Here is a 27,532-nt window from a genome sequence, read left to right as displayed (position 1 = left end):
AACGTGACGGAACAATAATGTGTTTGTAGATAGTGAGTAATTGAACTGCAGTCACAGGGTATTGTTGAAGTTAATGTTCTTTTGTTATAGTGTTTGTTTTAGCGCGAATATTGAAATTAAGTGTATCGTAAAGTTATATTTGGAAAGAATAAACCAGTTTTATTAAGTAAAGACTTGTGTCGTTAAAATTTCGTCGGAACGAAGTTACAGAAAAATCAATTAACAAACGGAGACGTAACAGTAGGTATTCTGATTTATTTAGCTATATTTTTCATTACATAGGTTATTTAATCTCCATCAATAACTTGAATTTTAATCCAAACCAAATATATCCATAGGAACTTATAATAGAAGGAAGCAATAATAGTGATAAGCATGCACATTACTTAGATTAAGATATTAATTTTGTGGAAGGCAGAGTACGGTTGACTATTTTGATAAAAGAAGTGAATTTGATTTTCCCATCCTTGGTCTACTCACCCCTAATAGTGTAGTTCTGTCTATACTGCTAAGAGGAGTTATTATTTCTCAATTAAAAAGATATCTGATAATTTGAAGCAATAGTAATTCTATTATAGATAATGTTCAATTATTAATAAGTAAGTTAAAAAATATTACTTATAAAAGATTGGAAAATTAAAAAAAAATCATATTCTTTTACAATAAGTATGAGAATATGTTAAAAAGTAAACTCTGGATTACTGAAACTACCTTTTGGAAAATATAAAAGCCATTAGTTACTCAAGGTCATCCTTAGCTTATAAGCAACTAACTACAAGATGTAGGTATTTGTTCAGTATACTGGGACAGAAAGACCAAATTTAGGTAGCTGGGCTTGTCTCAGCTCACCCGCTTTATACTTGAACATATTTTTTAAAAGAAAGGGAGGAGGATGGAGTATAAATTTTTATTACAGAGTTAGTAAGGTAAGGGTCTTGAATTCTTTCTATCATCACTAAAAAAAAAGGTAGAAGTTGGGAATCTTATAAACTGTAGAAATATAAAATGGTTTATTTCTAATACAAGAATACTTCTGACAAGGTACCTTACTTCTGCTCACATACATAGTTCTTCTCATTCAGTGCTGCCCTGTATTTGTAAAAATTTTTTTGCATGCCACAAGCCTTTCACTCCCATGCACCCCTCAATTCACTTGGTTTAACTGATTCTTGCATGCAAATTATCATGAGACATACCTCCATCAATAGTAGTGGCATACACCCATGTGACTCCCCTCTATGCTATTATACCTAATTATCACTCCTCATTTGGCAGTGCTCGTGTTTAGATGTTTAGTTTGTGCTCTCCAGGTTTTTTTTTTCATATCTTTTTATTAATTTCTCTCGACAAGTTTACTGTTTATTATACAATAGTGATATTTGTAACTTATTCCAAAGTGGAATTATTTTAAATTAGATATTAGTGATATATTTTGTCCTGCACAGTTCGATGAGGTTTAACAATTGTCTGTTATTTTCGGTTTACCTGTAGTTCTATTTACGGGTAAATCGTGAATTAGGTTAAATATCTTGGTTTCTTGAACACGTAACATCTTGTACATATGTTTATTTCACTACATACTTACTTAAGTTTACATTATATTGACATTTTATTTTTTGGAAGTCTTTATAATTTATACTTCTTACAATTAATTTAGTTTGTGAAGACACATGGGGGCTTGGGTCCACCCAACATTCCCCTAATATTGCTAGCCTTCCTCTTACAACTACCAAACTTGTTTAGGACCTAGATTTTGTCTGTTTTCCTCCACCTGATTATGGCTTGCCTTCCCAGATCTCTACTGTAGAATCTGCTAGGCCTACCACAGCCATTTTAAAATATATTTCAAAGTATACTTTTCCCCTCATTTTCCAGACATTGTTTCATGATGAGTATTTTTGTCTCTCTTTTGGGTGAGGGTACTTGCATGCCTCACCCTCCACAGGCTTTGGTTCAATTTCCATTAGCTTACCATGAGGCAGATTTTCTTCTTGATTCTGTGTACTTAGAATCTCTGTTGCTTGTATGGGGGCAGCCTCTGTTAATTCTATCCATTTTATCCCCTACTTATTTTTTTGGCTTCCTCTTACCCTATTGACTCTCCTACAGGAAATGTGTACCTTACACCTCCTTTATTAGGCATTCCACTTGTATTTAGGGATTTTTGTGGGATACTTCCTCCATCTTCCCTCCATGTTGGGACATTTGCAATCTTCAGTTCTTTCCTTTCACACGTGGCTTCTTTGATTTTGGGATTTTCTGGGTTGGGACACTGTTTTGTACTGTTTGTTTACCATCCACTTCTAATGGGGACTTATGGTCAGCTTTTTTTCTCCACTGTTCTGTTTTTGGGACTACTCCTGTGCATTTAGCATCACGTGGGGTATCTGTGATGCTATATTCTTTGTTTTTTTGGTTGCTCTTTTGTTGCATTCTGAGTCATTGCCATCTTTATTTCTGTTCCATGTCCAGCTCCTTCCTGTCCTTTACATATCCTTCCAGTGAGTTTCTCTATTTGTCATGTATGCTCAATGCTGATTGGAGTTCTGGATTGATCGGTCCTGCACTCAATCACTTCTTGGTTCTACCCCATTTTAATACATTGTGTTTGATCACAATTGGGTGGGCAATTTCTGCAAGACTGAGAATGCCCACAGTACACTTTCTTATTTTTCATTTCTGGGGATGCTATCTTAGATTTTTTCACAATGTGATTTGGTACCAGTCTCGTGCCTTGCCCATGGGACTTGTTTTGGTTCTGTATGTCTTTTCTCAGATGGTCTGTGTTTTACCCAACTTCCACATTTTGGGGGATTTTACTAATGCCATTACTTAGACATTTGGCTTTAGTTAGCTCCTTCCAAAAAGGGGTGGTCATAACATACACTCTGCTTCTCACATAAGCAGCTCAGGTGGTTGGATAAGTTTGCCTAACTAATAATCTCGGCTATTTGGGAGTGTCTTTTTAAACACCCACCTCAGTCAGAACCATCCGTTCTCCTCCTCAACTGCATTCGATGTAGCTTTCTGATATCCACACCATTATGTTCACTATCTTACACCTAATGAGGTTTTAGAGCATTAGGAGATGTGTAGCTTTTATGGTAGCACTTCTTCCTTTTGGTTTGACACATTTGCGATCTTTCAGGAGATGCATCATGACCCATGGTTTCTTGCTAGGGTTCCTTTGGATTTTGATTTTAACTTTTCTCCTTTTCTCTTCTACTATATGCATTGGTGATTGAACATATCCCCCACGTCATCAATTTTATCGATTCCTCCCCCTTATCACGATTTGTTTCTCTTCCCTGATGCTCATTTCCAAAGCTTGGAGGGTGGGGGGCATAGGTTGATTAGCAGGAGGCTTCAGGAAAATGGTCTACAAATGAAAGGTCTTACCATGTTAACACTGTTGCTTCTGGCAGTCCAACATGCTTTAGTTCACTTTCTTCCTCTTGTCTGGATTTAACTAATCATGTTTCATTCCAATTATTCAATGGTAATAGTTTGTATCACTTGCTAATGGGGCACTTGTTGTTCTCTTTGTGGTAAATAGTGGATCTTCCTTCTTGAACACACATACTTGACATACATATCCTGGTGTGTTTGTTCCGGGTGCTTTCGTCCTCATCACTAATTGCCTTTCCAGTCCAGATACACTTTCTCCCAAGGAGTTGTCTCTTGATCCTCCAATTTTCTGTGGTTCTGCCTCCTTTCTCGATTCCAAGTTACCTCTTTTGTTTTTGGTCTCTAGTTCATCATCCACTCACCCTGGATGTCAATATGTTCAGACAGGATTAGTTCCAGTTTATCACTTTAGTTTTTCTCATTCTGTCACTCTTCTTCCCAAGATTATTTTGATCATCCATCTTTCTCCAGGTCAGGTCTTTCTAATTGATCCTTCCTGGCCAGCACAGATCTGATTTTCTTGGCTGTTTTGGCTTGGTATGTTCTTTTTGTTCTGGATCAATTTTACTAACCTATATTTTTGGGGCTCATGTGGATTATTTTTTTCCTCATGTTTGTTTCTTGCCATCTTCCACCTTTATTCTCAGTCCCATATGTGCTCTGGGTTGCTTCATTGCTGTCAAGGCTTCTTTACATTGACTTCATTTCTTGCAGTTTCATTCCCTTGAACCACTCTTCTGTTCGTGATTTTTTTCCCTTCCTACCTTACCCATTGGGTTTGACTTGGGATTTGATTGGTCTTTTAGTCCTTGTGTCCCTCTTCCCATAATCAACTCCTGGTGTCTTTTACCTGCATCTCAACCCCATCATCTGTTAGAGGTACTTCATCTGTCAAATACATCTCATACATTCATCTCCCATTATCCGCTTTGGGTAGCTGTTTCTTCCACCTGTTGCCATTCTTCACTCATCGGTGAGACTGTAATTGCATAAGTTTTCTTTCTTTGGTTATATAATCCTCTTATGATAGGGTTCCCTCATTAGGGAGTCATTAAGACTTTTTTTGAAGGATGCTTCTACTTTCTCCCTTGCACTGGTCCCTCCACCTATTCAGTGTGGGATTCTAGCTATGTATGTGAGAAGAAGTAAGGTACCATGTCAGAAGTTATAATTTTATTATGCTAAAAATGTATTTCTTACAGGTACTTAATTCCACTCACACTTCCCACCTTTCCTCCCTTCTGTCAACTGGTGCTTCTGTTTCTGCCAAAACTCAGTGACAGTTAAGTAGAAGAGCATTGAGGAAGTCATGTGTGTGTTTGGAACTAATATTGGTGAAGGTTTATTGCATGATCGTTTGCATGTGAGAATCAGTTTTACCATGGGATTTGAGGGGTGTGTGGGAGTGAAAGGCTTGTGGCATGTGAAAATTATTTTGCAAATATAGGGCAGCACTGAACGAGAATAGCAATGTATGTAAGCAGAATTAAGTACCTTGTGGAAATATATTTTCAGTGTAGGAAAATTATAACTTTTACTTATTTGTTGGGGCAATTTGCCTTATTGTACATCTTATAATATTTAAAAAGGTGGAGGTTGGGAGTTTTCCAATTGTAGAAATTTAGGGTGGTTTATTTCTACTTTAAGGTTATATTGTATCTAAATATTAAGGGAACTTACCTTCCTACAACTGGCTACTGAAAGGGAGAGGCAGTAGAAATTGAGACATTGTGGGTTCAATCACTCAACTCTGTAACCCTTAACTGATTCTCCATAGTTGCTGACTAGTTTGACATCTGTGTTTGGATCTTGTATGATAGATGGACTATCCCCAATGCATTTGGGAGCTATGGCCACAGATATTTTCTACTAGAAGTTAGTGATGAAGACAAGGACTGATAACGGTAAAAAAAACATTTGGTTTTTTAAGTCTCACTTGAACGTTTTTGATTTGTGTTTCTGTGTGAGCATATATATATTTTAACTTGGGGAGTATGCATTGTACATAATTTTGGTCAAACTTTTCAGCACCCACATGCAAGACTTGAAAGATGTCACTCGTGATGTGCATTATGAGAACTATCGTGCGCAGTACTTAACTAAAATATCCCAACAATCAGCACGAGAAAGAGGGTAGATTTTTTATATCCATTCTATTTTTTTTTATTAAAGTTATTTATTTTTTTACAAAACATCATGTAGCTAGTATCAAGTTTTTCCATTTGTTTTTCTCTTAAGTATGTAGGTAATTATGTTGTACTTAATATGTAGCCAATATTTATGTGGAAACAATGACTTAATTAAGTCTGTAATTCATTATCCAGCTGATATTTAATTACAAAACCAAACTAAAAAAATACAAACTTAACAGATCTTTTTATTTGTAATTTAGATACCTTAGTTCATATGTATTTAACTAATATTTTTGTTATAACTTTGTTTACATAATTGTCAACCCCACTGACATTTTAATGTTTTTTTATATTATTTACCTAAAATTGTCTTTACTTACTCTGTTTATTTATTTAATTAATGATACAGTTAATGTTTTTTTTTATACAACCAGTTACTAATGTTATTTATTAATTTAGACATCACTCAGATTATAATTTGCTGTTATTAAACTTATTTTCCAAAAACATTCCCATTTTCTAGGTGGCACCTGTTTGCAAGATGTGGACTAGGCTAAAACTGTCAAGCTTTTTTTTCTAAAATGACCATAACACTGATAAACATAGGAAAATAGGAAACTTTAGTATTTTACATTATGTGTTATAATTCTAGTTTAATTATCTAGTACTGCTCTACTTACTTTCAACTTGAATAACTATTTACAATGGTTTTTTTTTATAATGTTTAGGAAACTTAGAAGAGATTCTAAACCTTGTGAGGAATCAGCTGTAGAAACAGACTGGTTGTTACAGCAGAAAGAGGAAGAGGCATGATATTTTTTAACTTAGTATTATTTAAGTTATGTCAATACCAGAATACTTTTGCTTGTACTAAACAGTGTAACAGATTTGAACCATTGGCTGCACACATTGAGGAAAGAGATGGTATATGCTTATGTAGTAGGCAACTGACTCTTCCATTAAGTATACGGATAGGTGCTAAAGTACAGGATATTATAGAGTGGGTTAACAGTTTAGCTGTGGTTATCAAGGAACATTCTGTTTTTGTAGTATATTTAGGAGCAAATGATTGTAAGTATAAAGAACTTCTTCAGAAGTTTAGGGATAAAAATAGACGTGGACTTATAAGAGGTGCTCCATCAGGCTAAACGTGGGTATGATTTACTTACAATCCAAGTTTTAAATGAAAGATTATCATGATATGCTTAGATTAACAGGAGGGTTAGATGGATCTGTGGAATGGTTTTCAGGGTAAGGGTGAATTATATGCTAGATATGGGCTTTGTTTAAACAGATTAGGTTGGAGGATGTGTGGAAAAACTGTAAATATCCATTGAAAATAATTTAAATGAAACTTGCACAATAAGGAGGGAGCTTTGGAATAAACAGTTTAATCACTGATGGATCCAGGTAAGAGCACACTCCTCAAACTCCTATGACACCCCATAAATATATATATATATTTATGAGTGCCCCTATAAGAGATAGAAAACAAAGGGCGAGGCAAATAATTATTTCATTTCAAATCATTTAATTATTTTATTTTAATACAGTCAATTATTTATGGTGACACAATAAAATTCTGATCATACAACAAAATGCAATGTATATCAATCAAGAAGAGAGACTTCTGTGTACAGAGCATCTCTGCATCAGAATAGTATGGTGCAGTTTGTGGGTCTTTTAGCATACCTGTCAAAGGCTTCCTTGCAGGATAACAATATAGATAAATGTGTATGGAGCAGCACAAGGTCCTCCATCCATCATCTAGTCATGATGTATATAGCTCACACCCCAAAAATTGGGATAAGATGCTTTCTCAGCCCCCTCCTCCAAATAGCTTTAAAGATAAATCTGTCAGATATATAGGTAAAAAAAAAAAGTAGAATCAAGAATAAACTTAGTTGTTTGGAGCATTAGAAACAAAATTGGTGAGTGCAGGACTTTTCTTAAAATGAAAACTAATATAATGGGATGAATTATGGAAACTTGATTAGATTTGGAGATGTTTGGAAATTTAGAATTATATTGATATTCGATGTTATAAATTATTTAATTGCAATAGAATTTTTAAGAGTAGAGATAAGATGACTTTATATAATGGATTAACTGCAGCCTGTTAGGTTTCAATACATTGAAGTTGATCGTATCAAGAGGATGAATATACATATGAGTTACATTCATAGATTTCAAGGGTGGAAAGTTTTCAACTGGCAGTTGTTATAAGCCACCTGATGAGACAGAAGGGGTAAATAAGAAATTATATAATGAGATCAGGATTAATTATGGGAGATGTTAATTTTAGACACATTGTTTGGGACTGGAATCAAATGACAAGAGAGAAACATTTGATGTTTGTTGAATTTCTTGCAAAGCTACTTCAAGGCTGTCTGCACTAGCCTCTCCTAATTTTGAAGTAAGAGTGTAGAAGAAAGGCAACAGTATGATCATTGCTCTTATAATGCACTCATAGCCCCAAAGAGCAGAGCATGAATTTCTTTTCCTGCAGTAATAGGGCATGAAACATGGATCCACAGTCTGACAAGTTACCCATTGGGCCATGCTTGGTATAGCAAGGGGAAGATATTTTTTTGAAGAGCTTTAGAATGGTTTTATATACCAAATGATCTGTATAGGAAGAGTAGGGATTTAATAAATATAGAAATTATGATACCCAGTGGGATTTATGAGTAACAGCTGGCTTATGATGTCAAAACCAACAGTAAGAATTTTTTATATATATATGTTAAAGGTAAGCAAAACGTAAAATGGGGGTTGGGCCCATAGAGGATGCTGATGGCACAGTTATTGTTAAAGACTATGATATGGCTGAGCTTTTTAAATTTTTTTTTTTCTGTTTTGACCCCAAACATTCTAGAGGACATTAAAAGAAGCTTTACAGAATTGTTTAGTGAAATATATCACAAATGAAAGCCAACATGGACTCATCAAAGGGAAATATTGTCTTAAGTAAGCTGTTATCTGTTTTAAAATTTTACATGTTATACTGACAAAAAAACAGGATATGAACTTGGTTTGCTTAGATTTTCAAAAAGCTTATGATAAGGTGTCACACAAAATTTTAGCTAAGGAATTCACATCTGTAAGAGTTAGGGGAATATTAGTTAATTTGATTTTAGATGATTGGATGGGAGAAAGCCAAAGGTTGTTATTAATAGTGCAGTCAAACTGGACCCTTGTTAACAGTGGAATGCTTCAAGGATTAGTGCATGGGCCTTTGCTCTTTCTTATTTACATTAATGACAATGATATGGGCATTAGTTATTAAATTAGTAAAGTTTGTTGATGACACTATTATTATTATTTATTTATCTTATTATTTTTAGCTTTATTGAGGATGTTGAGGTGTTACAGGATGACTTGGATCAATTGTTAACTTAAACATATATTTAGCAAATGAACTTTTATTAACTCACTCAAGCCATTGAATAATTTCTTTGTTGCTAGTAACAAAACTAATAGAACTTGAGAGTGTATTTTTAGACATATTGCTTACAAGTGAAAAGAGGTAATTATTTACCTATACAATACACTTCACTTGAAATACTGTGTAAATTTTTGCTTGCCTTAATTTTAAGAAAATGTATTAACTTATTGGAAGGGATTCAGAGCTAGAAGGGCTACTAGGATGATTACAGCAATGAAACAGTTATCTTACAGGGATGATGGGTTAAGATAACATAACTAAGAAATGAAGGGTAAGAGGGTACCATATTGAAGTTTAAAAGATTTTCTTGTTGATTGGTGGGTTAGATACCTGTGATTTCTTAGTACTATAATATGAAGATTATAGGGTGAGAGGAAAATTTGAAAAGAGTTGTTCTGTAGGCTCCAGTTAAGAGTTTTATTTTTCTAACAGGATGATTGACTTATGGAATGCGTTGTGGTTGGCAATAGTGGATACCAACATTGTATAGAAGTTTAAAGAGGGGAATCGATGATTTCCTGAAAAGTAAAGGGTGGGTTTAAGTTTTTACTGTTGCCAAGGGTGGGTGTGCAAGCTAGCCTTGAAGGACCAAATTGACCGTTGTTGTCTGTAGGTTGTGTATGAAAAAGTATGAAGACCAGTTCCTTTTTTATAATAAATTGTATAAAGGATAATAGTAATTATGATTTGTGAAAATACAAATTTATATGTAATGCATTGTGTAAAAAATATTTATGCATTTTATTCCAATTTATACAGAGAGTATTTGTTACCTCATAAGTTTTTCTTTAAGAGTAAATTCCTTGTGAACTCAGTGATAAAGCAAGTTAACCCCAACATGGTTTCAACAACTTTTAGATTTTTTTTTATTTATGTTGGGACAAGATAAGTTGTAAATAAGATCTTTCCTTTAGAAATTTAACACAGGCATCTTTTTTGTAAACTAAAGGTTTTCTGCATGCTGTAAAAACTTGAAAAATAAAGTTAATAATGAGAATTGTTAAATATTTTTGAAGTTAGACTTCATGTTTTTCAAATATCACGAATTAATAACCTGTGGTATTTATATTGTCTACCTGACTGAGTGTAATGTTGTTTTTCAGTGCAACTGAACTTAAAAGTATACAGTTTACTTGTAATTTTAGATTCGTCGAATGCAGGACATGTTGAACCAAATGCAACAGAAATTGAAAGCAGCAGGCAGAGATAGCAGTGAAAACGGCACTGATTCTGACAGTAGGAAGGACACTGAAAGTGTGGACATTTAATTTCTCTTATTAGTAGCGCTATAGGCATTTTGCAGTCTTCAGTATAAAGCAAGTGTTGGATTGACAAAAAGTTGACATTTGTATACATTTCATTTTTCTGAAATATCTGGACCTTAATGGAAAGTTCGCGTTTTGATAGACATGATATTATTTTATGTATATTAATAGTGCGTTATTATATTTATAAGAACACAGATCATTTGTTTAGTTATATTTTACTTTTATTTATTATTGCAATGGTAAACATTTCCTATATGGTCAACAGATGGCAGTGTTCATTTCAGATTTTATAATGAAAGTGAAATTTTAGGGTATTAATGTGATCAGTAATGTAATGAAAAGTCAAAACAGCATGAACTTTTCTTTATTTTTAATATTTTATTAGAAACCTATTTTATTCATATGGTTAACCAATGAATTTTATGTTTTAGAGAAGAAAACAGAATGAAAATTCAACCTTACTCAAATATATTCATTAACTTAGTTATTGATGTTAGTGTTTTAAATAACATTTCTTCATGATGCTCTCCTTTCTTGAGTATTGTTACACTGCATAATTAATTATGTCATTCAGCCAAATTACACATAATTAGCTGTACTGTAAATGAAAGTAAATTCAAATTTGTTCAATTTATCAGTAGTGTTAAGTTAATTTGATATAATATTTTATATAATTTATTATTTGAAACGGTTACTTTTTTTTCCTACTTTGGGGTGAAAAAATTACTTAATTAACATATAACGAAAATAATACTACTGGCGTGTAATTAGCGATGACTTATGTTTGCAACTCCTTTGAGGTAATATTAGTAATTTACAATTAGAATCAGAAATCTCTATATTGTAGATCTCAACATTTAATGTTAATAAGTCGTATTTCTACCGTATTAAGTAGAAAAGTGTAAAACAAGTTGGTTTGGAATGAAATTTCCCCAGGAAAAAACAAATTTTATTACTTAAAAAAATCCCAAGATAATTTTATAATAGTTCACAAACAATCGTGAAATTGGCGAAAATTAGTCAAGTCGCACTCAGTATGAAACTTGAACTGCCAGATCAAGCGAAATGTTTTTTTCTAAGATTAGACTCGTTTTTTTTCCCTCGACTTTTTCAATATTTTAAACCCATAGAAATAATAATAACTAGAAAATAATCAATTAGTTTTTCTTATGTACCTGTGACCTTGATTTTTATGCTCATTTGAGTTCTTAAAGACATCGTACAAAAATATTTCTCTTACTCTCTTCCATCAAAACTTAATATATTAGAATAATTTGACATCTACACATGTTAATATTGTATCACTCCATGAATAGATATATAAAACTATACAGATTTTTTCAAACTGTAACAGAAAAATGTATTTATTTTTTGTGTAATACCAGAGCATAATAATATAGAATATTACTAATGCAGTAGTGATTTAAATGATTATTTTTTCCACTTTTTTTTTCTATTTTATTTTATTACAATGTTTCTATATTCTGAATAAAAGTATTCTTTTCAGGGTAATTGAAAATTCAATAGAACAGAACTCGTCTGCATATTGCTTGTAATCGTCTACCATGCTTAGGATTAGAAGTAGTCTCTGAAAGTCAACTTTTTATCATAACTCGGATATTATCTTAAAGCAAGTGTAGGCATTTATATTTGTAAAAACATTATCTAATCCTTTTTGTTTGCACAACTAGACAATTGTGTAATTTCGTGTCATTGATCAGAATTGTTTTCTCAATGTTTTTTCATTAAAGGATTTTATTAATTCAGTTTTTTCCAGTTTTCTTGCATCTTGAAGTTTTGTTTAAGTTGTAAAACCAACATGTTTTATCTATATCTGCAACTCCTGTTTTGTTCAAGTTTGGCTGAGAGTATATTTAAAAATGTCACAACATGATACAGTTAACATTGTTCATATTTATTGGTTAACTAATTAGTTAACCGGCCAAATGGTTAATTTATCCTTTCTCAGTTTATTAAAAGAAAAACAAACTAGCAGATATTCATAATTGTTGAATTTCCAGGAGTAATTATCTCCTTTCATTATTCTTAGAACTTTTTTTTTAACTTTAATGTCTTATCTTTTTCCAGTTCCATTAAGAATAATGATGGATATTTTAAGGCGAAGGTTTAAAAATTATACGTTATTGATTTTTTCAGCAATTGTTTAATTTGTCACAGAAGCTGTATGCTGAGCTAGAATACTAAAGAAAAAGAAACTGTTTGAGCCAGTAACGTTTTTTTGTGCCAAATACATACAAATATTCGAAAGTTTCTTAATCAAGCAAGAAATAAAATAATTATTTTATAATATTGCACCGCTGCTTCGATATTAAGTTGGACTTGTATTACTTTTATAATAATAGGTATAATTTTTTCTTGTGGGGCTATCAAATAATATACTAAGCTTATCACAGAAATACTGTAAATTTTATAGGATTCCATAAAGTTGAATCTTAACATACCAATAACTTATTTTCAATAGGTACTTGTATTTTTTAAAGTGTAACTTTAAGACTACTGTTGCAACGACACGCTTTCCGTAGCGCGAAACGTCATCGGTCAGTGTAAATTAGATTATCTGCTTTTAAGCCTATTTTATTCTAACCCGAATAATCTAGGCGTTATGTTCCGACGTTCTGCATTAAAGAAGCAATCGGAGAGCGGCGGAATATAACGACTAAATTAGTCGGGTAAATTTCTTATTAGTACGATAATTATTATGATGGTAAAAATGTATGAAAATATTCTATGGAGGTTTGGAAATTAACTATATATTTGAACAATCTATAACTACTCTAAATCCACTCAACAGATGATGATAATGACAAAACCTTGTCGAAACGTTGTACATTTGCTGTTATGTTAAACTTGTATTAAAGTTTTTTCATTACCCATTCAAGCCGTCTCCAACCATTATTAGTCTCAAAGTGGATTCCTCGTCATCGAAGATAGTTATATTCTTTCTAGGGATAAGACAATTTAAACACTAAGCTATTCAAAATATTGAAAGATCAGAAATTATACACCTCTTGAAATGACAACTGCTATAAATAAATAAATAATATTCAGTTTTATTCGTTTATTAAAATATAGTAATTCGAAGTTCGGTAAAACACTTAATATCATGTCTTTTTTTTCGTGGCCTTAAAGATACAAAAGTAAAATAGCTGTTATTAATGCTTTAGTTAATAGTTACGATGGAAGGAAGTATTCTTAACATAAAAAATTCCAGCTGCCAAGAATCGTCACTAATTGTAACCATAAAAGACAAGTATAAAATATTTTCACGACCAGACAGACCAATAGTTTGTTGCAGGAAGGTTCTGTTAAGTTAGTTCATCATAGAGTTTGTTAGTTAAATTATATCTGTTTTTCTGAAACTAATTTAATAAAATTCCGTGAAGAGTAGTTATGGTATATATGTAAAAGTGTGTAAGCTAAAAATAATATATTAGCGTGCATTTTTTCATGAACAGGAAGCGAGTTTTTAACTCGCAAATTAGGAGTTAGTAATAATTAAAATATTGTTTGTAGTACTTAAATTGGCCGTACAGTATTTTACTGAAATGTTGAGGTTTCAAGCGTGAGAAGCATCGCAAATGGGATATCGTAGAGCGTATTTCAAGCGCCGGATAACGTCTTTTTGTATAGGGTCAAACCATGAAACTGTTGATTTACATCCTTGTCTTTACATTGTATTTATTTTGTAATTTTGTATCTAAAAAAATAAAAAGTGCTGATTTAGTTATTTGTGTCCCAGTTTTTATATATATATATTATGTACTTTATTTCTAAAAGCACTATATCTCAAACTAATGATCGCTCATTTTGCTTTAGCGTCATATTTTTTAATGATGACTATTGAGAACGGCCCCTAAAAGGCTGGTTTCTTGCTCATTCTTCAACAAGCAAATCTGTATTACACCATAGAAAGTGTTCAGAAATTAATTGGGCAATGTTTTATAATGAAAGACTTGCATCATAGCAAATTTGCAATCACCAGCTACGATATATATATATATATATATAAGGAATTGAATATATTTTCCTCAGAGAAGAGATTAATAAAAATGAAACAATATAAAAATATCACTAAAATATTTGTAAAACATTCTTTATTATTGTTAATTTAAAACGAATATATATAAAACCCACATGCATAAAAGCATAAGTACTGGTCTCGTATCTTCCGCTTTTACAATGTTTAGTAGCTCTTGTTAAAAAGAACCTTATTTCAGAAACCAAAGAATATCCTGTAAGATTAGAAGCCATTAAGTAGTTAAGATGCTCGTATGGAGATGTAAATAAACAAACAAAAATTACCTTGACCCAATTTCGACAAGGTCGTATAAATATACTTAATTTTTTATCTCTTTCATATGGATACGTTATCAACACCAGAGGGCGCGTTGCTAGGTGATATACTATGGTGATGTAATCATCTTATACCACCTAGCAACGTGCACATAGCAATATACCTTGGGACAATTAAACTTGCTATAAAAACCATTGAAAATCTCCTTACATCACAAGATGTGATGCCTAACCATGCACTGCAAAAGGGCATGAATCAATCATATATAATTTAAGAATTTTAAAACGACCACTATTTTATGTAAGTACAGGTTAAACAACAAAACACGCCTTGGACATAGCATTGTCAATTTTCTGTATAAAAGCATGGCACAATAATGAAAGGTAATTATTGGTGTGGTTGTATGAAACAGCGGTATACAATTATAGTGTAAAAAAAAAGAACAGTTGTGTAAGTATGATCTAAAAAATGAAATCCTCATGTGTTTTATAAAGTATATCTTAAGGCAATTAAATATGAATTAAAAACCCTTGAAAACCTACACACGTTCATTCTGTATACTAAAAGAATAAAAACAATGAACAACAGAGTTACCGAGGGATGAAACGTCTGTCCAATGATAGTGAAGCTGGGGTAAGTATATTTCTAATAGTGTTAATAAATAATTATATTAATTTAGCATATTTGAATAGTTAATTATACATTTGTTTTATTTTACTTAACAGACATCTAGCAAATGCCCCGAAGCTGAGATGTTTAATATCTCCATTACTTCATCGAGACATGTAAAAAATATACTGTCATGTCTACAACTTTTAATATAGCTTTTAAAGAAAACTCATTCGGGCAGCCTCACACGAACACTCTAAATTCGTTTAACTATAAGATATACTGGATGAGACCACATATTATTTGAAATCCAAAAATAAGGTAAGAGTCGGTATTTATACTCTTTACACATTAAGATAAACCTGTATAAGAGCATGGCACAGTAATGAATAGAAATTTTAGGTGTGTTTGTATGAAACAACATATCCAATTATAGAGTAAAAAAGAACAGTTGTGTAAGTATGATCTAAAAATGAAAACACCGTGTATTTTATAAAGTATATCTTTATGCAATTAAATATGCATTAAAAACCCTTGAAAATCTACACACTTTCATTCTGTACACATTGTGTCTTCAGATAATATTAGCCCCCAGTGGCACAGCAGTATGTCTTTTGTGAATTCTTATTTTCAGAGGAACATAAAAATTACACAGCCATAGCTCATAACATGAAAAGGATTTGACAGTTTTTTTTTCAAATAATCTTATCCATCAAGGATAAAATCTAATATTATTGTTAATGGCAGAAATATAATGGTCAGGACTATTAACCTCTTAAAATTAGGGTTATTGATAGTTTCAACTTTAACTGCATGACGTCATCATTATTCATTAAAACTTTTTGTTTAACTGAGTTAAATAAAGGATATTTTCCTCATCTGTTTGTCACAAGGTTAAACCAAAAATAACAAGGCTGTATACCCGATATGAGTTTCTATTCACCCGACACCATGGCAGCATCTGTAAGAGAAATATTCCTGAACTGATACCGACAGGACTGGTACTAAAAGAAATGGTACATCTTCCACTTTCAAGATGAGATGTACTGGCAAAATACATCATACTTAACCCTTTCCAGACAGGTCATGGGTGAAAGACCATGTCATCACGTTTGTTGACTTGCATTCAAAATTTTATTGAACTACTATTTTATGAAATTATGTCATTAAATTTGGTATCAAATTGTAGATAATAATACAAATTTTAGTATTCTAAATTATTTAATTTCTTAATTTAAAAGTAAATATTAAAAAACAGTTAAACATCGATTTTTGTGTGTCATGTAGTATGTTGAATGCAGCACTGGTTCAAATTAGATGTTTTTGACGCCAAATTACTAATTCTATATTTTCGTACGAATTAGGAACTCAAATTACCGATATTGAAAAGCTAGAATATAAAATAAGAACATCTTATATTTTCTATTTGCTACGATATCGCTCATGAAATGAATCTAACACAGTGGCACCCCACCTACCTCTTTTCAGTTTTGTAAACGCTCCCTTATATACGCTTACCTGTATATATGATATGAATAACCAATCGAAAGCTCAGAATGTCCCCCTCGTGGCTTTCTTAGCCATTTTAAAGTCTTAGGACGCCATCTCTTTCTTTCGAACCAGGGTTTCAAGGAGGTAGGTTGTGTCTTTAGTCTGCTCGAAATTTCATATTTTTTAGACTGAAATACAGCTTTGTTAAGCTTGATAAATTATAGTGGAACTCTATGGTATTGATATAGTAATTTATGATTTTTTTGGTTATCCAACTGTATATATAAAACATAAAAAAAATATTTCGTATCATATGCTCAAGCAGTAACGAGTACAAAAGTCGTAACTAGAAGGAATAATTGTTTGCTTTACTTCTTTATTTACTGTTCTATGTTTTAAGAAAAATAAGTTTAAGAACTTAATGTATAATAATTGAAAGGTGACTGTATTTTAGAAAATACTATTATACTTAAACACAGCCAAGACAGGTCACTTTGTAAAGACTAAAGGTCAGTTTTATATTATTGGATACGGAAACATGAGTGCACGTGCACTCATCATTGTAACTACTGTATTGTTAATCAGGCATAGCTGAAAGGGCAGTATAATAAAAGTAATAAATATATATAAATGTATAATGTTATGAGATTTAGGCTATTTAATCTAAATAATTATGTTTTTGTGTTATAATTGGTTGTCATTCTAGAATGAAAGATGCATAATTTATATTTATTTCCTAATTTTTTTATGGTGGTTACGAGATCGGTCAAATCCACCGAACCCGTACAGAGATTCGTTACTGAAAATAACAGATAAAATATAAAGTTTGTTCTTAAGAAACATTTGATAAATATCTGGTCATTATAAAGATTTCGCATGTGAAATTTCAAATTTTGCTGATGCATAAAAGTATTTTTAATCTTAAAATGAAAATTACTTTGCATATTGGATAGGCAACATACAAAAAGAAATTAAAGGCACGAGAAAAACATTGCTTTACAAACCTTAAGACTTAATCTTCAAAAAAATTATATTTTGCATATGAAAGCATTGTAATGTTTGGTAATAATCTGCGAAATTTCGTTAACGTAGGCTTACTAATTTAAAAGTTATAGCATGAAAATTATAACAAGCACAATATGGTTACAAGGTTGGTCCTAGGGCCGAGTCCATGCTGAAAGAGTTAATAGTCTTATTGTTGAGTTATTATATGACAATATAAATATTTGCCACACTTTATTGAATAATTTAAGAAAAGTCATTCATTGTTATAGAAAGTAAATATATTTTTATCTCATTAAGTATTGTCGATCTCACATTGACATACTTTGTTGATGCTGTTTACAGTTCAGCGATGAGTTTCTCGCCACCTATGGTATTCACCCTTTCATGTACATGACTATTGCAGAAACAAGTTTATATCATCATGGTCTATAGCTCTTGAACCTAACCGTAGATACAACTAACAACTATATCCAGGTAAGTTTACAATGGTTAGACTCCATGCAACAGTTTGAAGGTGTTAATATCTAGCATGCCCTTAATTGTAGCAAGGTTAAAATACTAAATTATAGTGCTGATGGCTTCTGTAAGAAGTGTAACACTATATATGAATTTTACAGTTGTAATTTATGTTACAATCCTGACACAATAAACATTGTTCTAACTATACCCATGTGGCCTGTTAGAAAACATACATTGGACAGATAACATAAACTAGAAGTTCTGGGGTATAAAGTTGTCTCGATCTGGGAACATGAATTTAATCATATGAAACCCACTGACACAAATTTAATTAGTTTTAGTTAAGGACCACACAGTAGTTCTTCCCCTGGATATATGGGACAGTTTCTTTGGCAGTTTGTTTGCTTGTTTTTGAATTTCGCGCAAAGCTACCCGAGGGCTATCTGCACTAGCCGTCCCTAATTTAGCAGTGTAAGACTAGAGGGAAGGCAGCTAGTCATCACCACCCACCGCCAACTCTTGGGCTAATCTTTTACCAACGAATAGTGGGAATGACCGTCACATTATAACGCCCCCACGGCTGAAAGGGCGAGCATGTTTGGTGGGACGGGGATTCGAACCCGCGACCAGCAGGCTGCGAGTCGAACTCCCTAACCACCTGGCCATGCCGGACCTTTCTTTGACAGTAGAGTCAATGCTACTAGTCTTTTGTACATTTGGAAGAAGGTAAAAAGATCAAGTAAGGTGACCTTACGTCTCTCTATCCATGGTTGAATAAGTACTGTGAGTGTCATGTTGGTCATCTCATAACATATTACAAGTTTATGAAATTTATTGTTTTCCCGAAAGGTCTATCAAACTTTTAAAGAGTATATTGATACATTTATAAAAATAAAACAAGAACGTTTGGCATGGCCCTATCACAGTCACTGCATTACATTAGAGGCACAACAGGAATATATCGAACAGTATGATGAATAGAAAGGTGTGCCAATGGCTTCTGAAAACATGGAATTCAGGAAAAAAGTCAGTTGCAAAATTTTGTCTTAACTCTTTCTGGGGTCGTTAGGGTATGTCAGAGGACAAATTGGAATTGACCTATATAACATCTGTTAAACAGTATTATTCTTTAATGAATGATAACACCAAAACTGTACCAGATGTTATTTTTGTTAATGTTAAAGTTATAGCTCTTCATTGAAGACACAAGCACGAGTATCTACCTCAGAAAGATCAAATAAAGATTAGGTTTATCTGTTTTGTACTACGATACTGACAGTGTTGTTTGTATTTTAGACAGAACTAATGATCCACCTTTAGGTGATTACATCAGTGAATTTACAGACAAGCTTGATGTGAAGATGAAAAGTCCTGTTGTAAGGTCAGAGGATTTACATTTATTTCTATCAACAGTTGGAAGTTAAACCTCTCTTCAATGAAGAGTAAAATATTAGATATTTTTAATCCTTCTTAGCATGTTTTCACAATAATGAAGGACAGGAAAATATGTCAGAATATGAAAACACTATCTATAATTAACAAACCTAAAAGCAAAAAAATACCCCCTGTTTACTATTACGGCTATTAAACAAATTATTTTACTTCAGGAGAGGCTGGTCCTTTGTATATAAACAAATTATATTGTATGTATTATCATTGTACTTTAAAATGGATTACCACTTACAACATCCTTTCACTTGCCTAGTGTTCAGTCCAACTGGAAGTAGTAAAACTCAATGTGTTATCAAATTATTATATTATTTACCATACTCCAGAAAATATTGTATGTTTCTTTAGTGAATTTCAACAGTTATATGCTAACATAATGCAAACAATTTTTAACATTCATTTTTTTAAGGTTTTCGTGATTACTTATAATCCAAAAAGCCATATATTTTATAATTGACGATCTTAGGTACGAAAGTGGAGAAAATAAGGGAGTGTCCCAGCTTTTTACACATGGAAGTCACAATTTGAATTTATCCATGTTTTTATGTTGTAGAAAACCTATTTCATCGGGGTAGAGAAATGTGTAACATTAGTTGAAACTCTCAATATATGTATTTTGTTCAAGAATGTGAGAGACAAGTCTCAGTTGAATGTTTTAGCGAGACAAATGTCTCAGATACATGTAAAATATTTTGAAGAAGCCTACTAAGATACAACTCTGCAACGGTTTGGATATCTAATCATCAATTTGAAACTGTAAACTCCTGACCAGTTACGTTCAAGAACTGCTTTATCTCCAGGAGATGAGATTGAAGTATATGTGTCCAAGTGATATATGTTCATACACCGTGATGACTTTGACTGTCATAAACATTGAAGGATTTTATTCAAAAGATGGACCACACGTTATTAAATAACTAGCGTTCAAATGTTTATTCAGCAGTTATATAGGTGTGTTTTTCTTTAAATAACCATTTTTGAAGCAATCTCTTTCAGATACAGACTGCTGCCAATGTGATTGGGTGTCTAGACATATTCTCCATATCTCCTCGGAAGATGGAACTTTCGAGCATATCTGTTTGTGGAATGTTGTTAGTTTGCTGAAAAATAGAGCTTTACAGCTATGTTTACCAAGAGAAGTGAGAAAACTGCAATGTTGAAAGTCTCCTCCAAATTCCCTGTTATAATCTGGAGTAGACTGGTTCTCTCAGAGTTAATCAACTTCATAAATTAACTCTACCATGTCCAATTCATAATAATGAAATAACTTATCATTGTAGTGTTAAAGAAGTCGATATTGTATCTAAATGGATTGTAAATGATTTTATAAATATATCTGTAAATAAATAGATTTGTATGTTGTTCACACACACTCTCTTTTTATCATCGTGACACCTACAGTTAAGCAACACCAAGATTTGCTCCGAGCATTAACTAAAGCTACACCTGAACAAATTAAAGCTATGATTGCCCAAGTTAACAATGATCTTATAACTTGTATTTCTGAATGTGCTTTAAATATTTTAAATGTTAATATCCCCATGACGAACATACAAAAGCAGAAACTTAGACAATTCAAATCATAATTGAGAGAGTTGGCTGATAACAAAACATCTGTTATGCGGAAAAAACTTACTAATGCAGAAAAGAGGGTTTTGACCATTACTCATAGCACCAATACTTTCATTATTTGGTGGTTTGCAGGACAGACTATTGGTAAAGCTGATGGTCTTTAAAATGGAACGTGCAAAACAAATGATTCTCGTTCCTAAAGAACTAGTACATTCGCTTTATCAACCTAAAGTTTCTAAAAGAACCGTTCATAAAATTTTAAACTCTATAGATAAATATATGAAATTTGTGATATATAATAATAATATGCTTCCTGTAGATGATAGAACCAAGATGTCAAATCAGCTGCAACAACACCATCAAATCTTTCAATCTCAAGCCATGGAACCTACTAATATTAAAAAGGAATTGCCGACTCACCAAAGTTTGGATATCACCGCCAGTATACTTCTAAAATATAAATATAAAGCTGAAATACTGTTAAACTTATTACGTTTCAGTGGAGATGAAACATAGAATGATCGAGAAGTAGTGGTTAATGAAAGACCTGTCCCAAACAGTAACATAATCGATCTGATTAACAATGTATTATGAAAACAAAAGAATTATAATCCTACAAGATGGAAATAATTTGCAGAACAATTACCATATAAGAATATCCAGCACGGAATTTTGGGAACGTACGCAGATGATCGTATATGAAGCATGAAGATCATACTGTTAAAAGACTTAAGCAAACTGTTTCTAAATGGGTTCATTTATAATAAACGAACATTGTATAACATAATCATTTGTTTCATGATTGTCATCATGGGCTGTTGTCAACCGCTAAATCCTGTTAATATTATCAGTCACATGAGATTTCAATTTGCCTACTGTAAAGGTCAAATCATAAATACTGCTACATACAGTAAACCAAGTAGAAAAAGGTGGTTCAAATTATTTGGACACAGTAAATAATATGGACAAACTCTACAATTTATTTATTATGATAATATATATACTGCTAGTTACGGTGGAACACAATCATTATATAGGTCAGTAAAAGCACTAGGTAAACCCTACAGTCTAAATCAATGTCAAGGACATCAAGATACGTATAATCCAAACAAACCTGTAAGATATAGAGTGATCGTTTCTTGTATTGAAGAACAGTAGCAGGCTGATTTAATATATCTATCTAGCTTAAATGACTATAACAAGTATTTGCTAATGTGTATTTGTGTGTTTTCTAAATATGCATGGGTTGTTCCACTCAAAGATAAGAAAGGAGCAACACTTGTAGAAGCATTCAAGCAAGTCATAAGACAAGGTCGAAAATCCTCGTAAACTTTAAACCCATCCTGAAATAATTTACTAATCAACTGTTTCAATGTTATTTAAAAGAACAGGACGTTCACTTATTTACTATGCATAATGAAACAAAAGTGTCTATAGTTAAACATTTTAATCATACACTAAAATCTAGAATGTGGCGCTGTTTTTCTTATCGTGGAACATACAAATACATCTCAATGTTGAAAACTTAGTCAATGCTTATAGAAGCTCGTATCCCTGGAGTATTAAAATGAGACTGATAGACGTTAATCACTCTAATCAGACTGTAGTGTGGAAAATGCCTTACAAACCACACACAAAAGAGGGTAATCAAGTTCGAATATGTAAACCAAAACGTCAGTTTAAGAAAGCATATATACCTGGATGGACAGATGAAGTACTTATAATTCACAACAGATTGGAGAAAAATCCTCCAGTGTACAAACTGCAAGAAATATATCTGATAAAAATTAGATGGAACATTTTACGAATCTGAATTACGAGGTCTACGAAGTGGAAAAAATACTACTTGAACGAGGAAGGGGTAAAAAATAAACAGTTTTTCGTTAAATGGAAAGGATATGCAGATAAGTTTAATAGCTGGATCTCTCAAACCGATCTGAATTGACTGGCATAATAAAATGTTATGTATAATTCTATTACCCATTATTCAATATGGATTAGTTGTACATGATGTTACTCAGCAATACTTCTATGAATTATTTTGTCAACAATACTTTGATGAATTATATCACACATCTCCCGAGATCTATTAACCTCGAGGGCTCGTGGGAAGTTGCCTTGGCCGAACAGTATCCACACAGTTGTCATACGTACCTGACGGTCAGGATGGATCTCCCTCATTTCTGGCTCTGAAGGTATCAATAAAATCATTTATATTAGACCAGATCATTACAAAAAGCCTGAGGATTTGATTAGAATACAAAACCAGTTAGAAGAATTACGTTATGTATCTGACACACATCTGTATTTACCTATGATTCATTCACCAGAAAAGTAAGAGGGAAAGTAAAAGAGGGACATGCTATATTATTAGGTCCTGCATTATCTGTACTACTTGCATCTGAGATGAATCATATGATATCAGAGCTCGCTATAGTGCCACATACTGTTAACCAGCATGATGTTATTCACTCTATGTTTACTTAGCACAATTTTTGTAGTTAGCTCCAGCTGCTTTATGTTGAGATTACTGCTTCCATTTGTTGTTGACTTCTTGTCACCTTGGGTGGCATCCTGTCTCTGGACAGCCACCCCTGGTTTCGACTTTGACTGGTTATTTCAAGACTTGCCAGTTATACGCCCTCCATGGGCTTCCATATACTCTTCTGCCAGCTTAATCATCTCGTCTGCATCTTTTGATATTCTCTCTTTTAGGAACAGTGACATGTCGGTGGAGCATGTGATCATGAACTGCTCATGTATTATTAGATGTGACCGTCCTTCAAAACTGTCTTCACACTTGGCCTTCTCAGTCCACCTTGTGAAGTATCATCGTAGATTGCCATAAACTGAAATACAATTTCTCCAGTGTCAGGTTTGACTTTTTGAACTTCCAGTGAAAACGTTCCTTGGTAAGTTCATAGAATTTCACTTTTAATTTTTCATAGTCCATGGCATCTTCTGACATTATGCCTACACATACTTGTAAGTCTTTTCCTGAGACAGACTGCCCAGTCACCTTTGTCACAGTTCTGACTTTGGGCAAATCTTTCATTCCTCACCAGAAAAGCATCCATGTCGTCTTCTGTTCATCAAATTTGGATAGCTTGGGTTAGCTGGCCCTGACTACATTGTCATTCTTGGGTAATTCATTTTTCTGTTAGGTGAGCTCAGTGATCTCAATTTGTGTCCTCATTCTCTCTATTTCCAGTCTCTACTTTCTCTCCTTTTCTTCTTGATCTTTGTATTTCATGCTCACGTTTTTCTTTCAGTCTTCCTCTCTCTCTGCCAACACTCTTTTCTCTCTAGTTCTTGTTGTTGTTTAAGAAACTCATGTATATTGTCATCTTTGAGACCAAGTAGCTCACTCCTCTCTATCACTTGTCAAAGTCAGTTGACATGTTTGATTAGTGTGGCTGTAATCTCTACAATATTTTTGACACTACTACAGCTTTGCATATATAGGCCTACTTTGCCCGTTGTTGTTTACGTCTACCGCAGTTTACCGCTATAGATCCTGGCTGGCTCGTCAATGTCAGGTTTTTATAGTATGTGTAGGCTAGATTGCTTACATTAAGTGTCTGTGACTTGTTGGCGATAAATTTCAACTGTAAACAAACAACACAGAATTCACTTGTTTTAAAATAACATATTAAAACAAGTCAACGTATACACAAATGTTTGTTACACAATTAATTACCACAATTGTATCAAGAACTTTAAATAATCGTCTCTTTTTGAAAAAGTCCACACAGGCTGGTTCAGTTACTTTAGAACACAATTGACAAGACAAATTAATCTTCTCTGCTCTGTTATTACAATACAATCTGTGATAATTTCACTTACATTACACCGTTGGTTACCACAGTTGTATCCAGAACTTTAAATAATTGTCTCTTTTCTGTCAAAGTCCACACATAAAGAGCGTATAGTGGTGATTTCTAAAGCAAATTATCACTGCAACAATACTCAATTGAAACAATGAGAAAACCTAGAAGTTTCTAGTTACATCACGCAATAATACAACAAGCGTCAATTCACAACAATTGAACTACACAACGTATGATTCGTACACAGTTACGTAAACAGACCTGCGATAAACAATCGTTTCTAAAAGTAACTAAATTTAACACTCACTCTATACTTAAACCATCTAAATCACAATACTTACATTAATTTAAGTCGTGTATCTAACACTGTGTCATCAGGAAAGAGAAGCTCTTCACGTTTGAAACTAGTGAATATCTAAGTGTTCAACCATGTCACAAGTTCGCCTGAATGACTTAGCTGAAGTATCAATTGAACATGATATTTGTTGCAAGTTGGACTTCTATAAAATATTTTTGTCTTCTCAAAAATATGGAAAGTTAACTTCTAAGGCATTTATATGTTTACTTTTACCTTAACCGAATTAGTATTTATGCCTTGGAGAAAATTAGCATCATTTATCATTTTGTTGTAACTTTTTATCTTGCTCAGTAATGTGCTACATGCATCAGTGTATGTTGAGAAAGTGTAAAATTGTATATTAATGTTTTTATTATGTTTATATATACAAAAATACTGGAATAATTTCGGTTACGTAATTAACATTTTCAGTGTTTCTTTATTTAGTGGCTTGATCATAATAACGTTTCACTTAAAGTAAAAACAAAAGCTACCATTTAGCTGTAAGTTGGCTACTGGTTTTTCATATTACAACGAGTATAAATGAAAATCATTATGTGTTTTCATAAAAACAACAGTTAATTCGTTGATTATCTGTAGCAATATGAGTGAATATACGCGTTTGTACGCGATTTTATTCTATTCTCTGAAAAATGCATTCTGAATTATAAGTAGTTTTTCTACAGCGCAAAATATTATTATTATGACTGCAAAGTGTCGCAAAAAACTTATTAAAGATGCCATACAGAACAGTTTCCAATGGGATAATTTACCATCACCGGTCTCGAATGTTTAGGCTTACAACGATTTGTCTAATCACCCTCGATTCTTAATGTGTAAATTACGAAACTCTTCATTCGTTATAGAATTATACAGTTTGACCTTATCCTTCATCGTGTGATCTAAAAAAAGAAGTATCTTCAACAGCTGGACCATCATTGTATTCTTTATGTTCACTTTACTTACTGGCGGTGATAACCGATTCCTTCTAGCTGAACTAAAGTATCCTATTTTACAAGCAGTCTGACAGAAATGTGGTCGAACTATCATCTTGTTTACATTAAAAAAAAAGCGTGAAAAAATACTATAAAAATAAATATATACGTTAATTTTACTGAAATTATCGAGCCTGACATGGTTTGGTGGTTAGGGCGCTAGACTCGCAGTTTGCTCATCCTTTCAGTCGTGGGGGCGTTATAATGGTACGTTGAATCCCACTATTCATTGGTAAAAGAGTTGGCGGTGGATGGTGTTGACTAGTTGCCTTCCCTCTTGTTTATCACTGCTAAGTTAGGGACAGCTAACGAAGATAGCCCTCGAGTAGCTTGTCCCCTAGTAAGTTTACGGACTTACAACGCTAAAAACCGGGGTTCGATTCCCCACGATGGTCACAGCAGATAGTTCAATGTGGCTTTGCTCTAAAAAACTTAAGTTATCTGTAAGTTTTTAATACATAAAAACATTTTTCAGAACACTACCATATCCACTAATTCATTGTGAAACCGTTTAAAAAATAAGTTGACAATAAAAAGATGGCACTTCTTTAAGTTAACAGTTTAAGTTAAAGTTCAATACTTAAACCTTTATTTTTATATACAGTTGTGTTTTCCATACCAAGAGTTAGCGCTATGACCTTGACCATGCGACTGACCTGGTCGAAATATATATATTTATATTATTTTATGTGGGTAAGCCATTTATATTGTTTCTGCATGCAATGATAAAATAGAAAAGAAGAAAAAACTTGAAATATATAAGATAACCATTGTTGTATGTGGATTAACCATGACTTTGAAAATATTTCTTTCTAGACTGAGTGTAAGTAACATTAGAAATACATCCGTAAAATATGTTTTATGTGGATTACACATGTATTAATGGTGAATCGCTGTAAACTTAACAGAAGACACCGTGAATTACTATAAGTTTCTAAACTTATTTTTATGGTAAAAAGTCTGGTAGCTCGGCTGTCAGTCTTTTTATCCGTAAATTAATAGTGAACATTTGTTTACAGTGTAGAAGTATTTAACTGCAATCCAGCAAAAATGTAGTCGAACTGTTACCTTTAGTAATTAATAACAGCGATTAGAGATACCTCACTCTTTTCAGCGCAATCTAACAGAAATGTTGGCGAACTATCGTCCTGGGGCCCGGCATGGCCAGGTGGATAAGGCGCTCGACTCACAATCTGAGGGTCGCGGGTTCGAAT

The 27,532-nt window shown here is 32.8% G+C and overlaps 1 protein-coding gene across 4 annotated transcripts in view; it reads left to right on the top strand.

The window, feature by feature from the left end:
• The window catches only part of LOC106462516 (septin-2-like), a 146,714-nt gene extending 132,710 nt beyond the window's left edge, over positions 1-14,004 (top strand). For all 4 annotated transcript variants that reach the window (XM_022389806.1, XM_022389807.1, XM_013922449.2 and 1 more), the window contains exons 10-12: positions 5,437-5,541; positions 6,269-6,347; positions 10,134-14,004. In XM_022389806.1, coding sequence (XP_022245514.1) covers positions 5,437-5,541; positions 6,269-6,347; positions 10,134-10,256 — 307 coding nt within the window. In that variant the 3' untranslated portion in view covers positions 10,257-14,004. The remainder of the gene's footprint in view (positions 1-5,436; positions 5,542-6,268; positions 6,348-10,133) is intronic.
• Positions 14,005-27,532: the final 13,528 nt, after the last annotated feature.

This window comes from Limulus polyphemus, unplaced genomic scaffold (assembly GCF_000517525.1).
Source record: "Limulus polyphemus unplaced genomic scaffold, Limulus_polyphemus-2.1.2 Scaffold1189, whole genome shotgun sequence".
NCBI classification, from domain to species: Eukaryota; Metazoa; Arthropoda; class Merostomata; order Xiphosura; family Limulidae; genus Limulus; species Limulus polyphemus.
The sequence above is the reverse complement of the archived record's forward strand: the minus strand, read 5'-3'. Positions and strand labels throughout refer to the sequence as shown.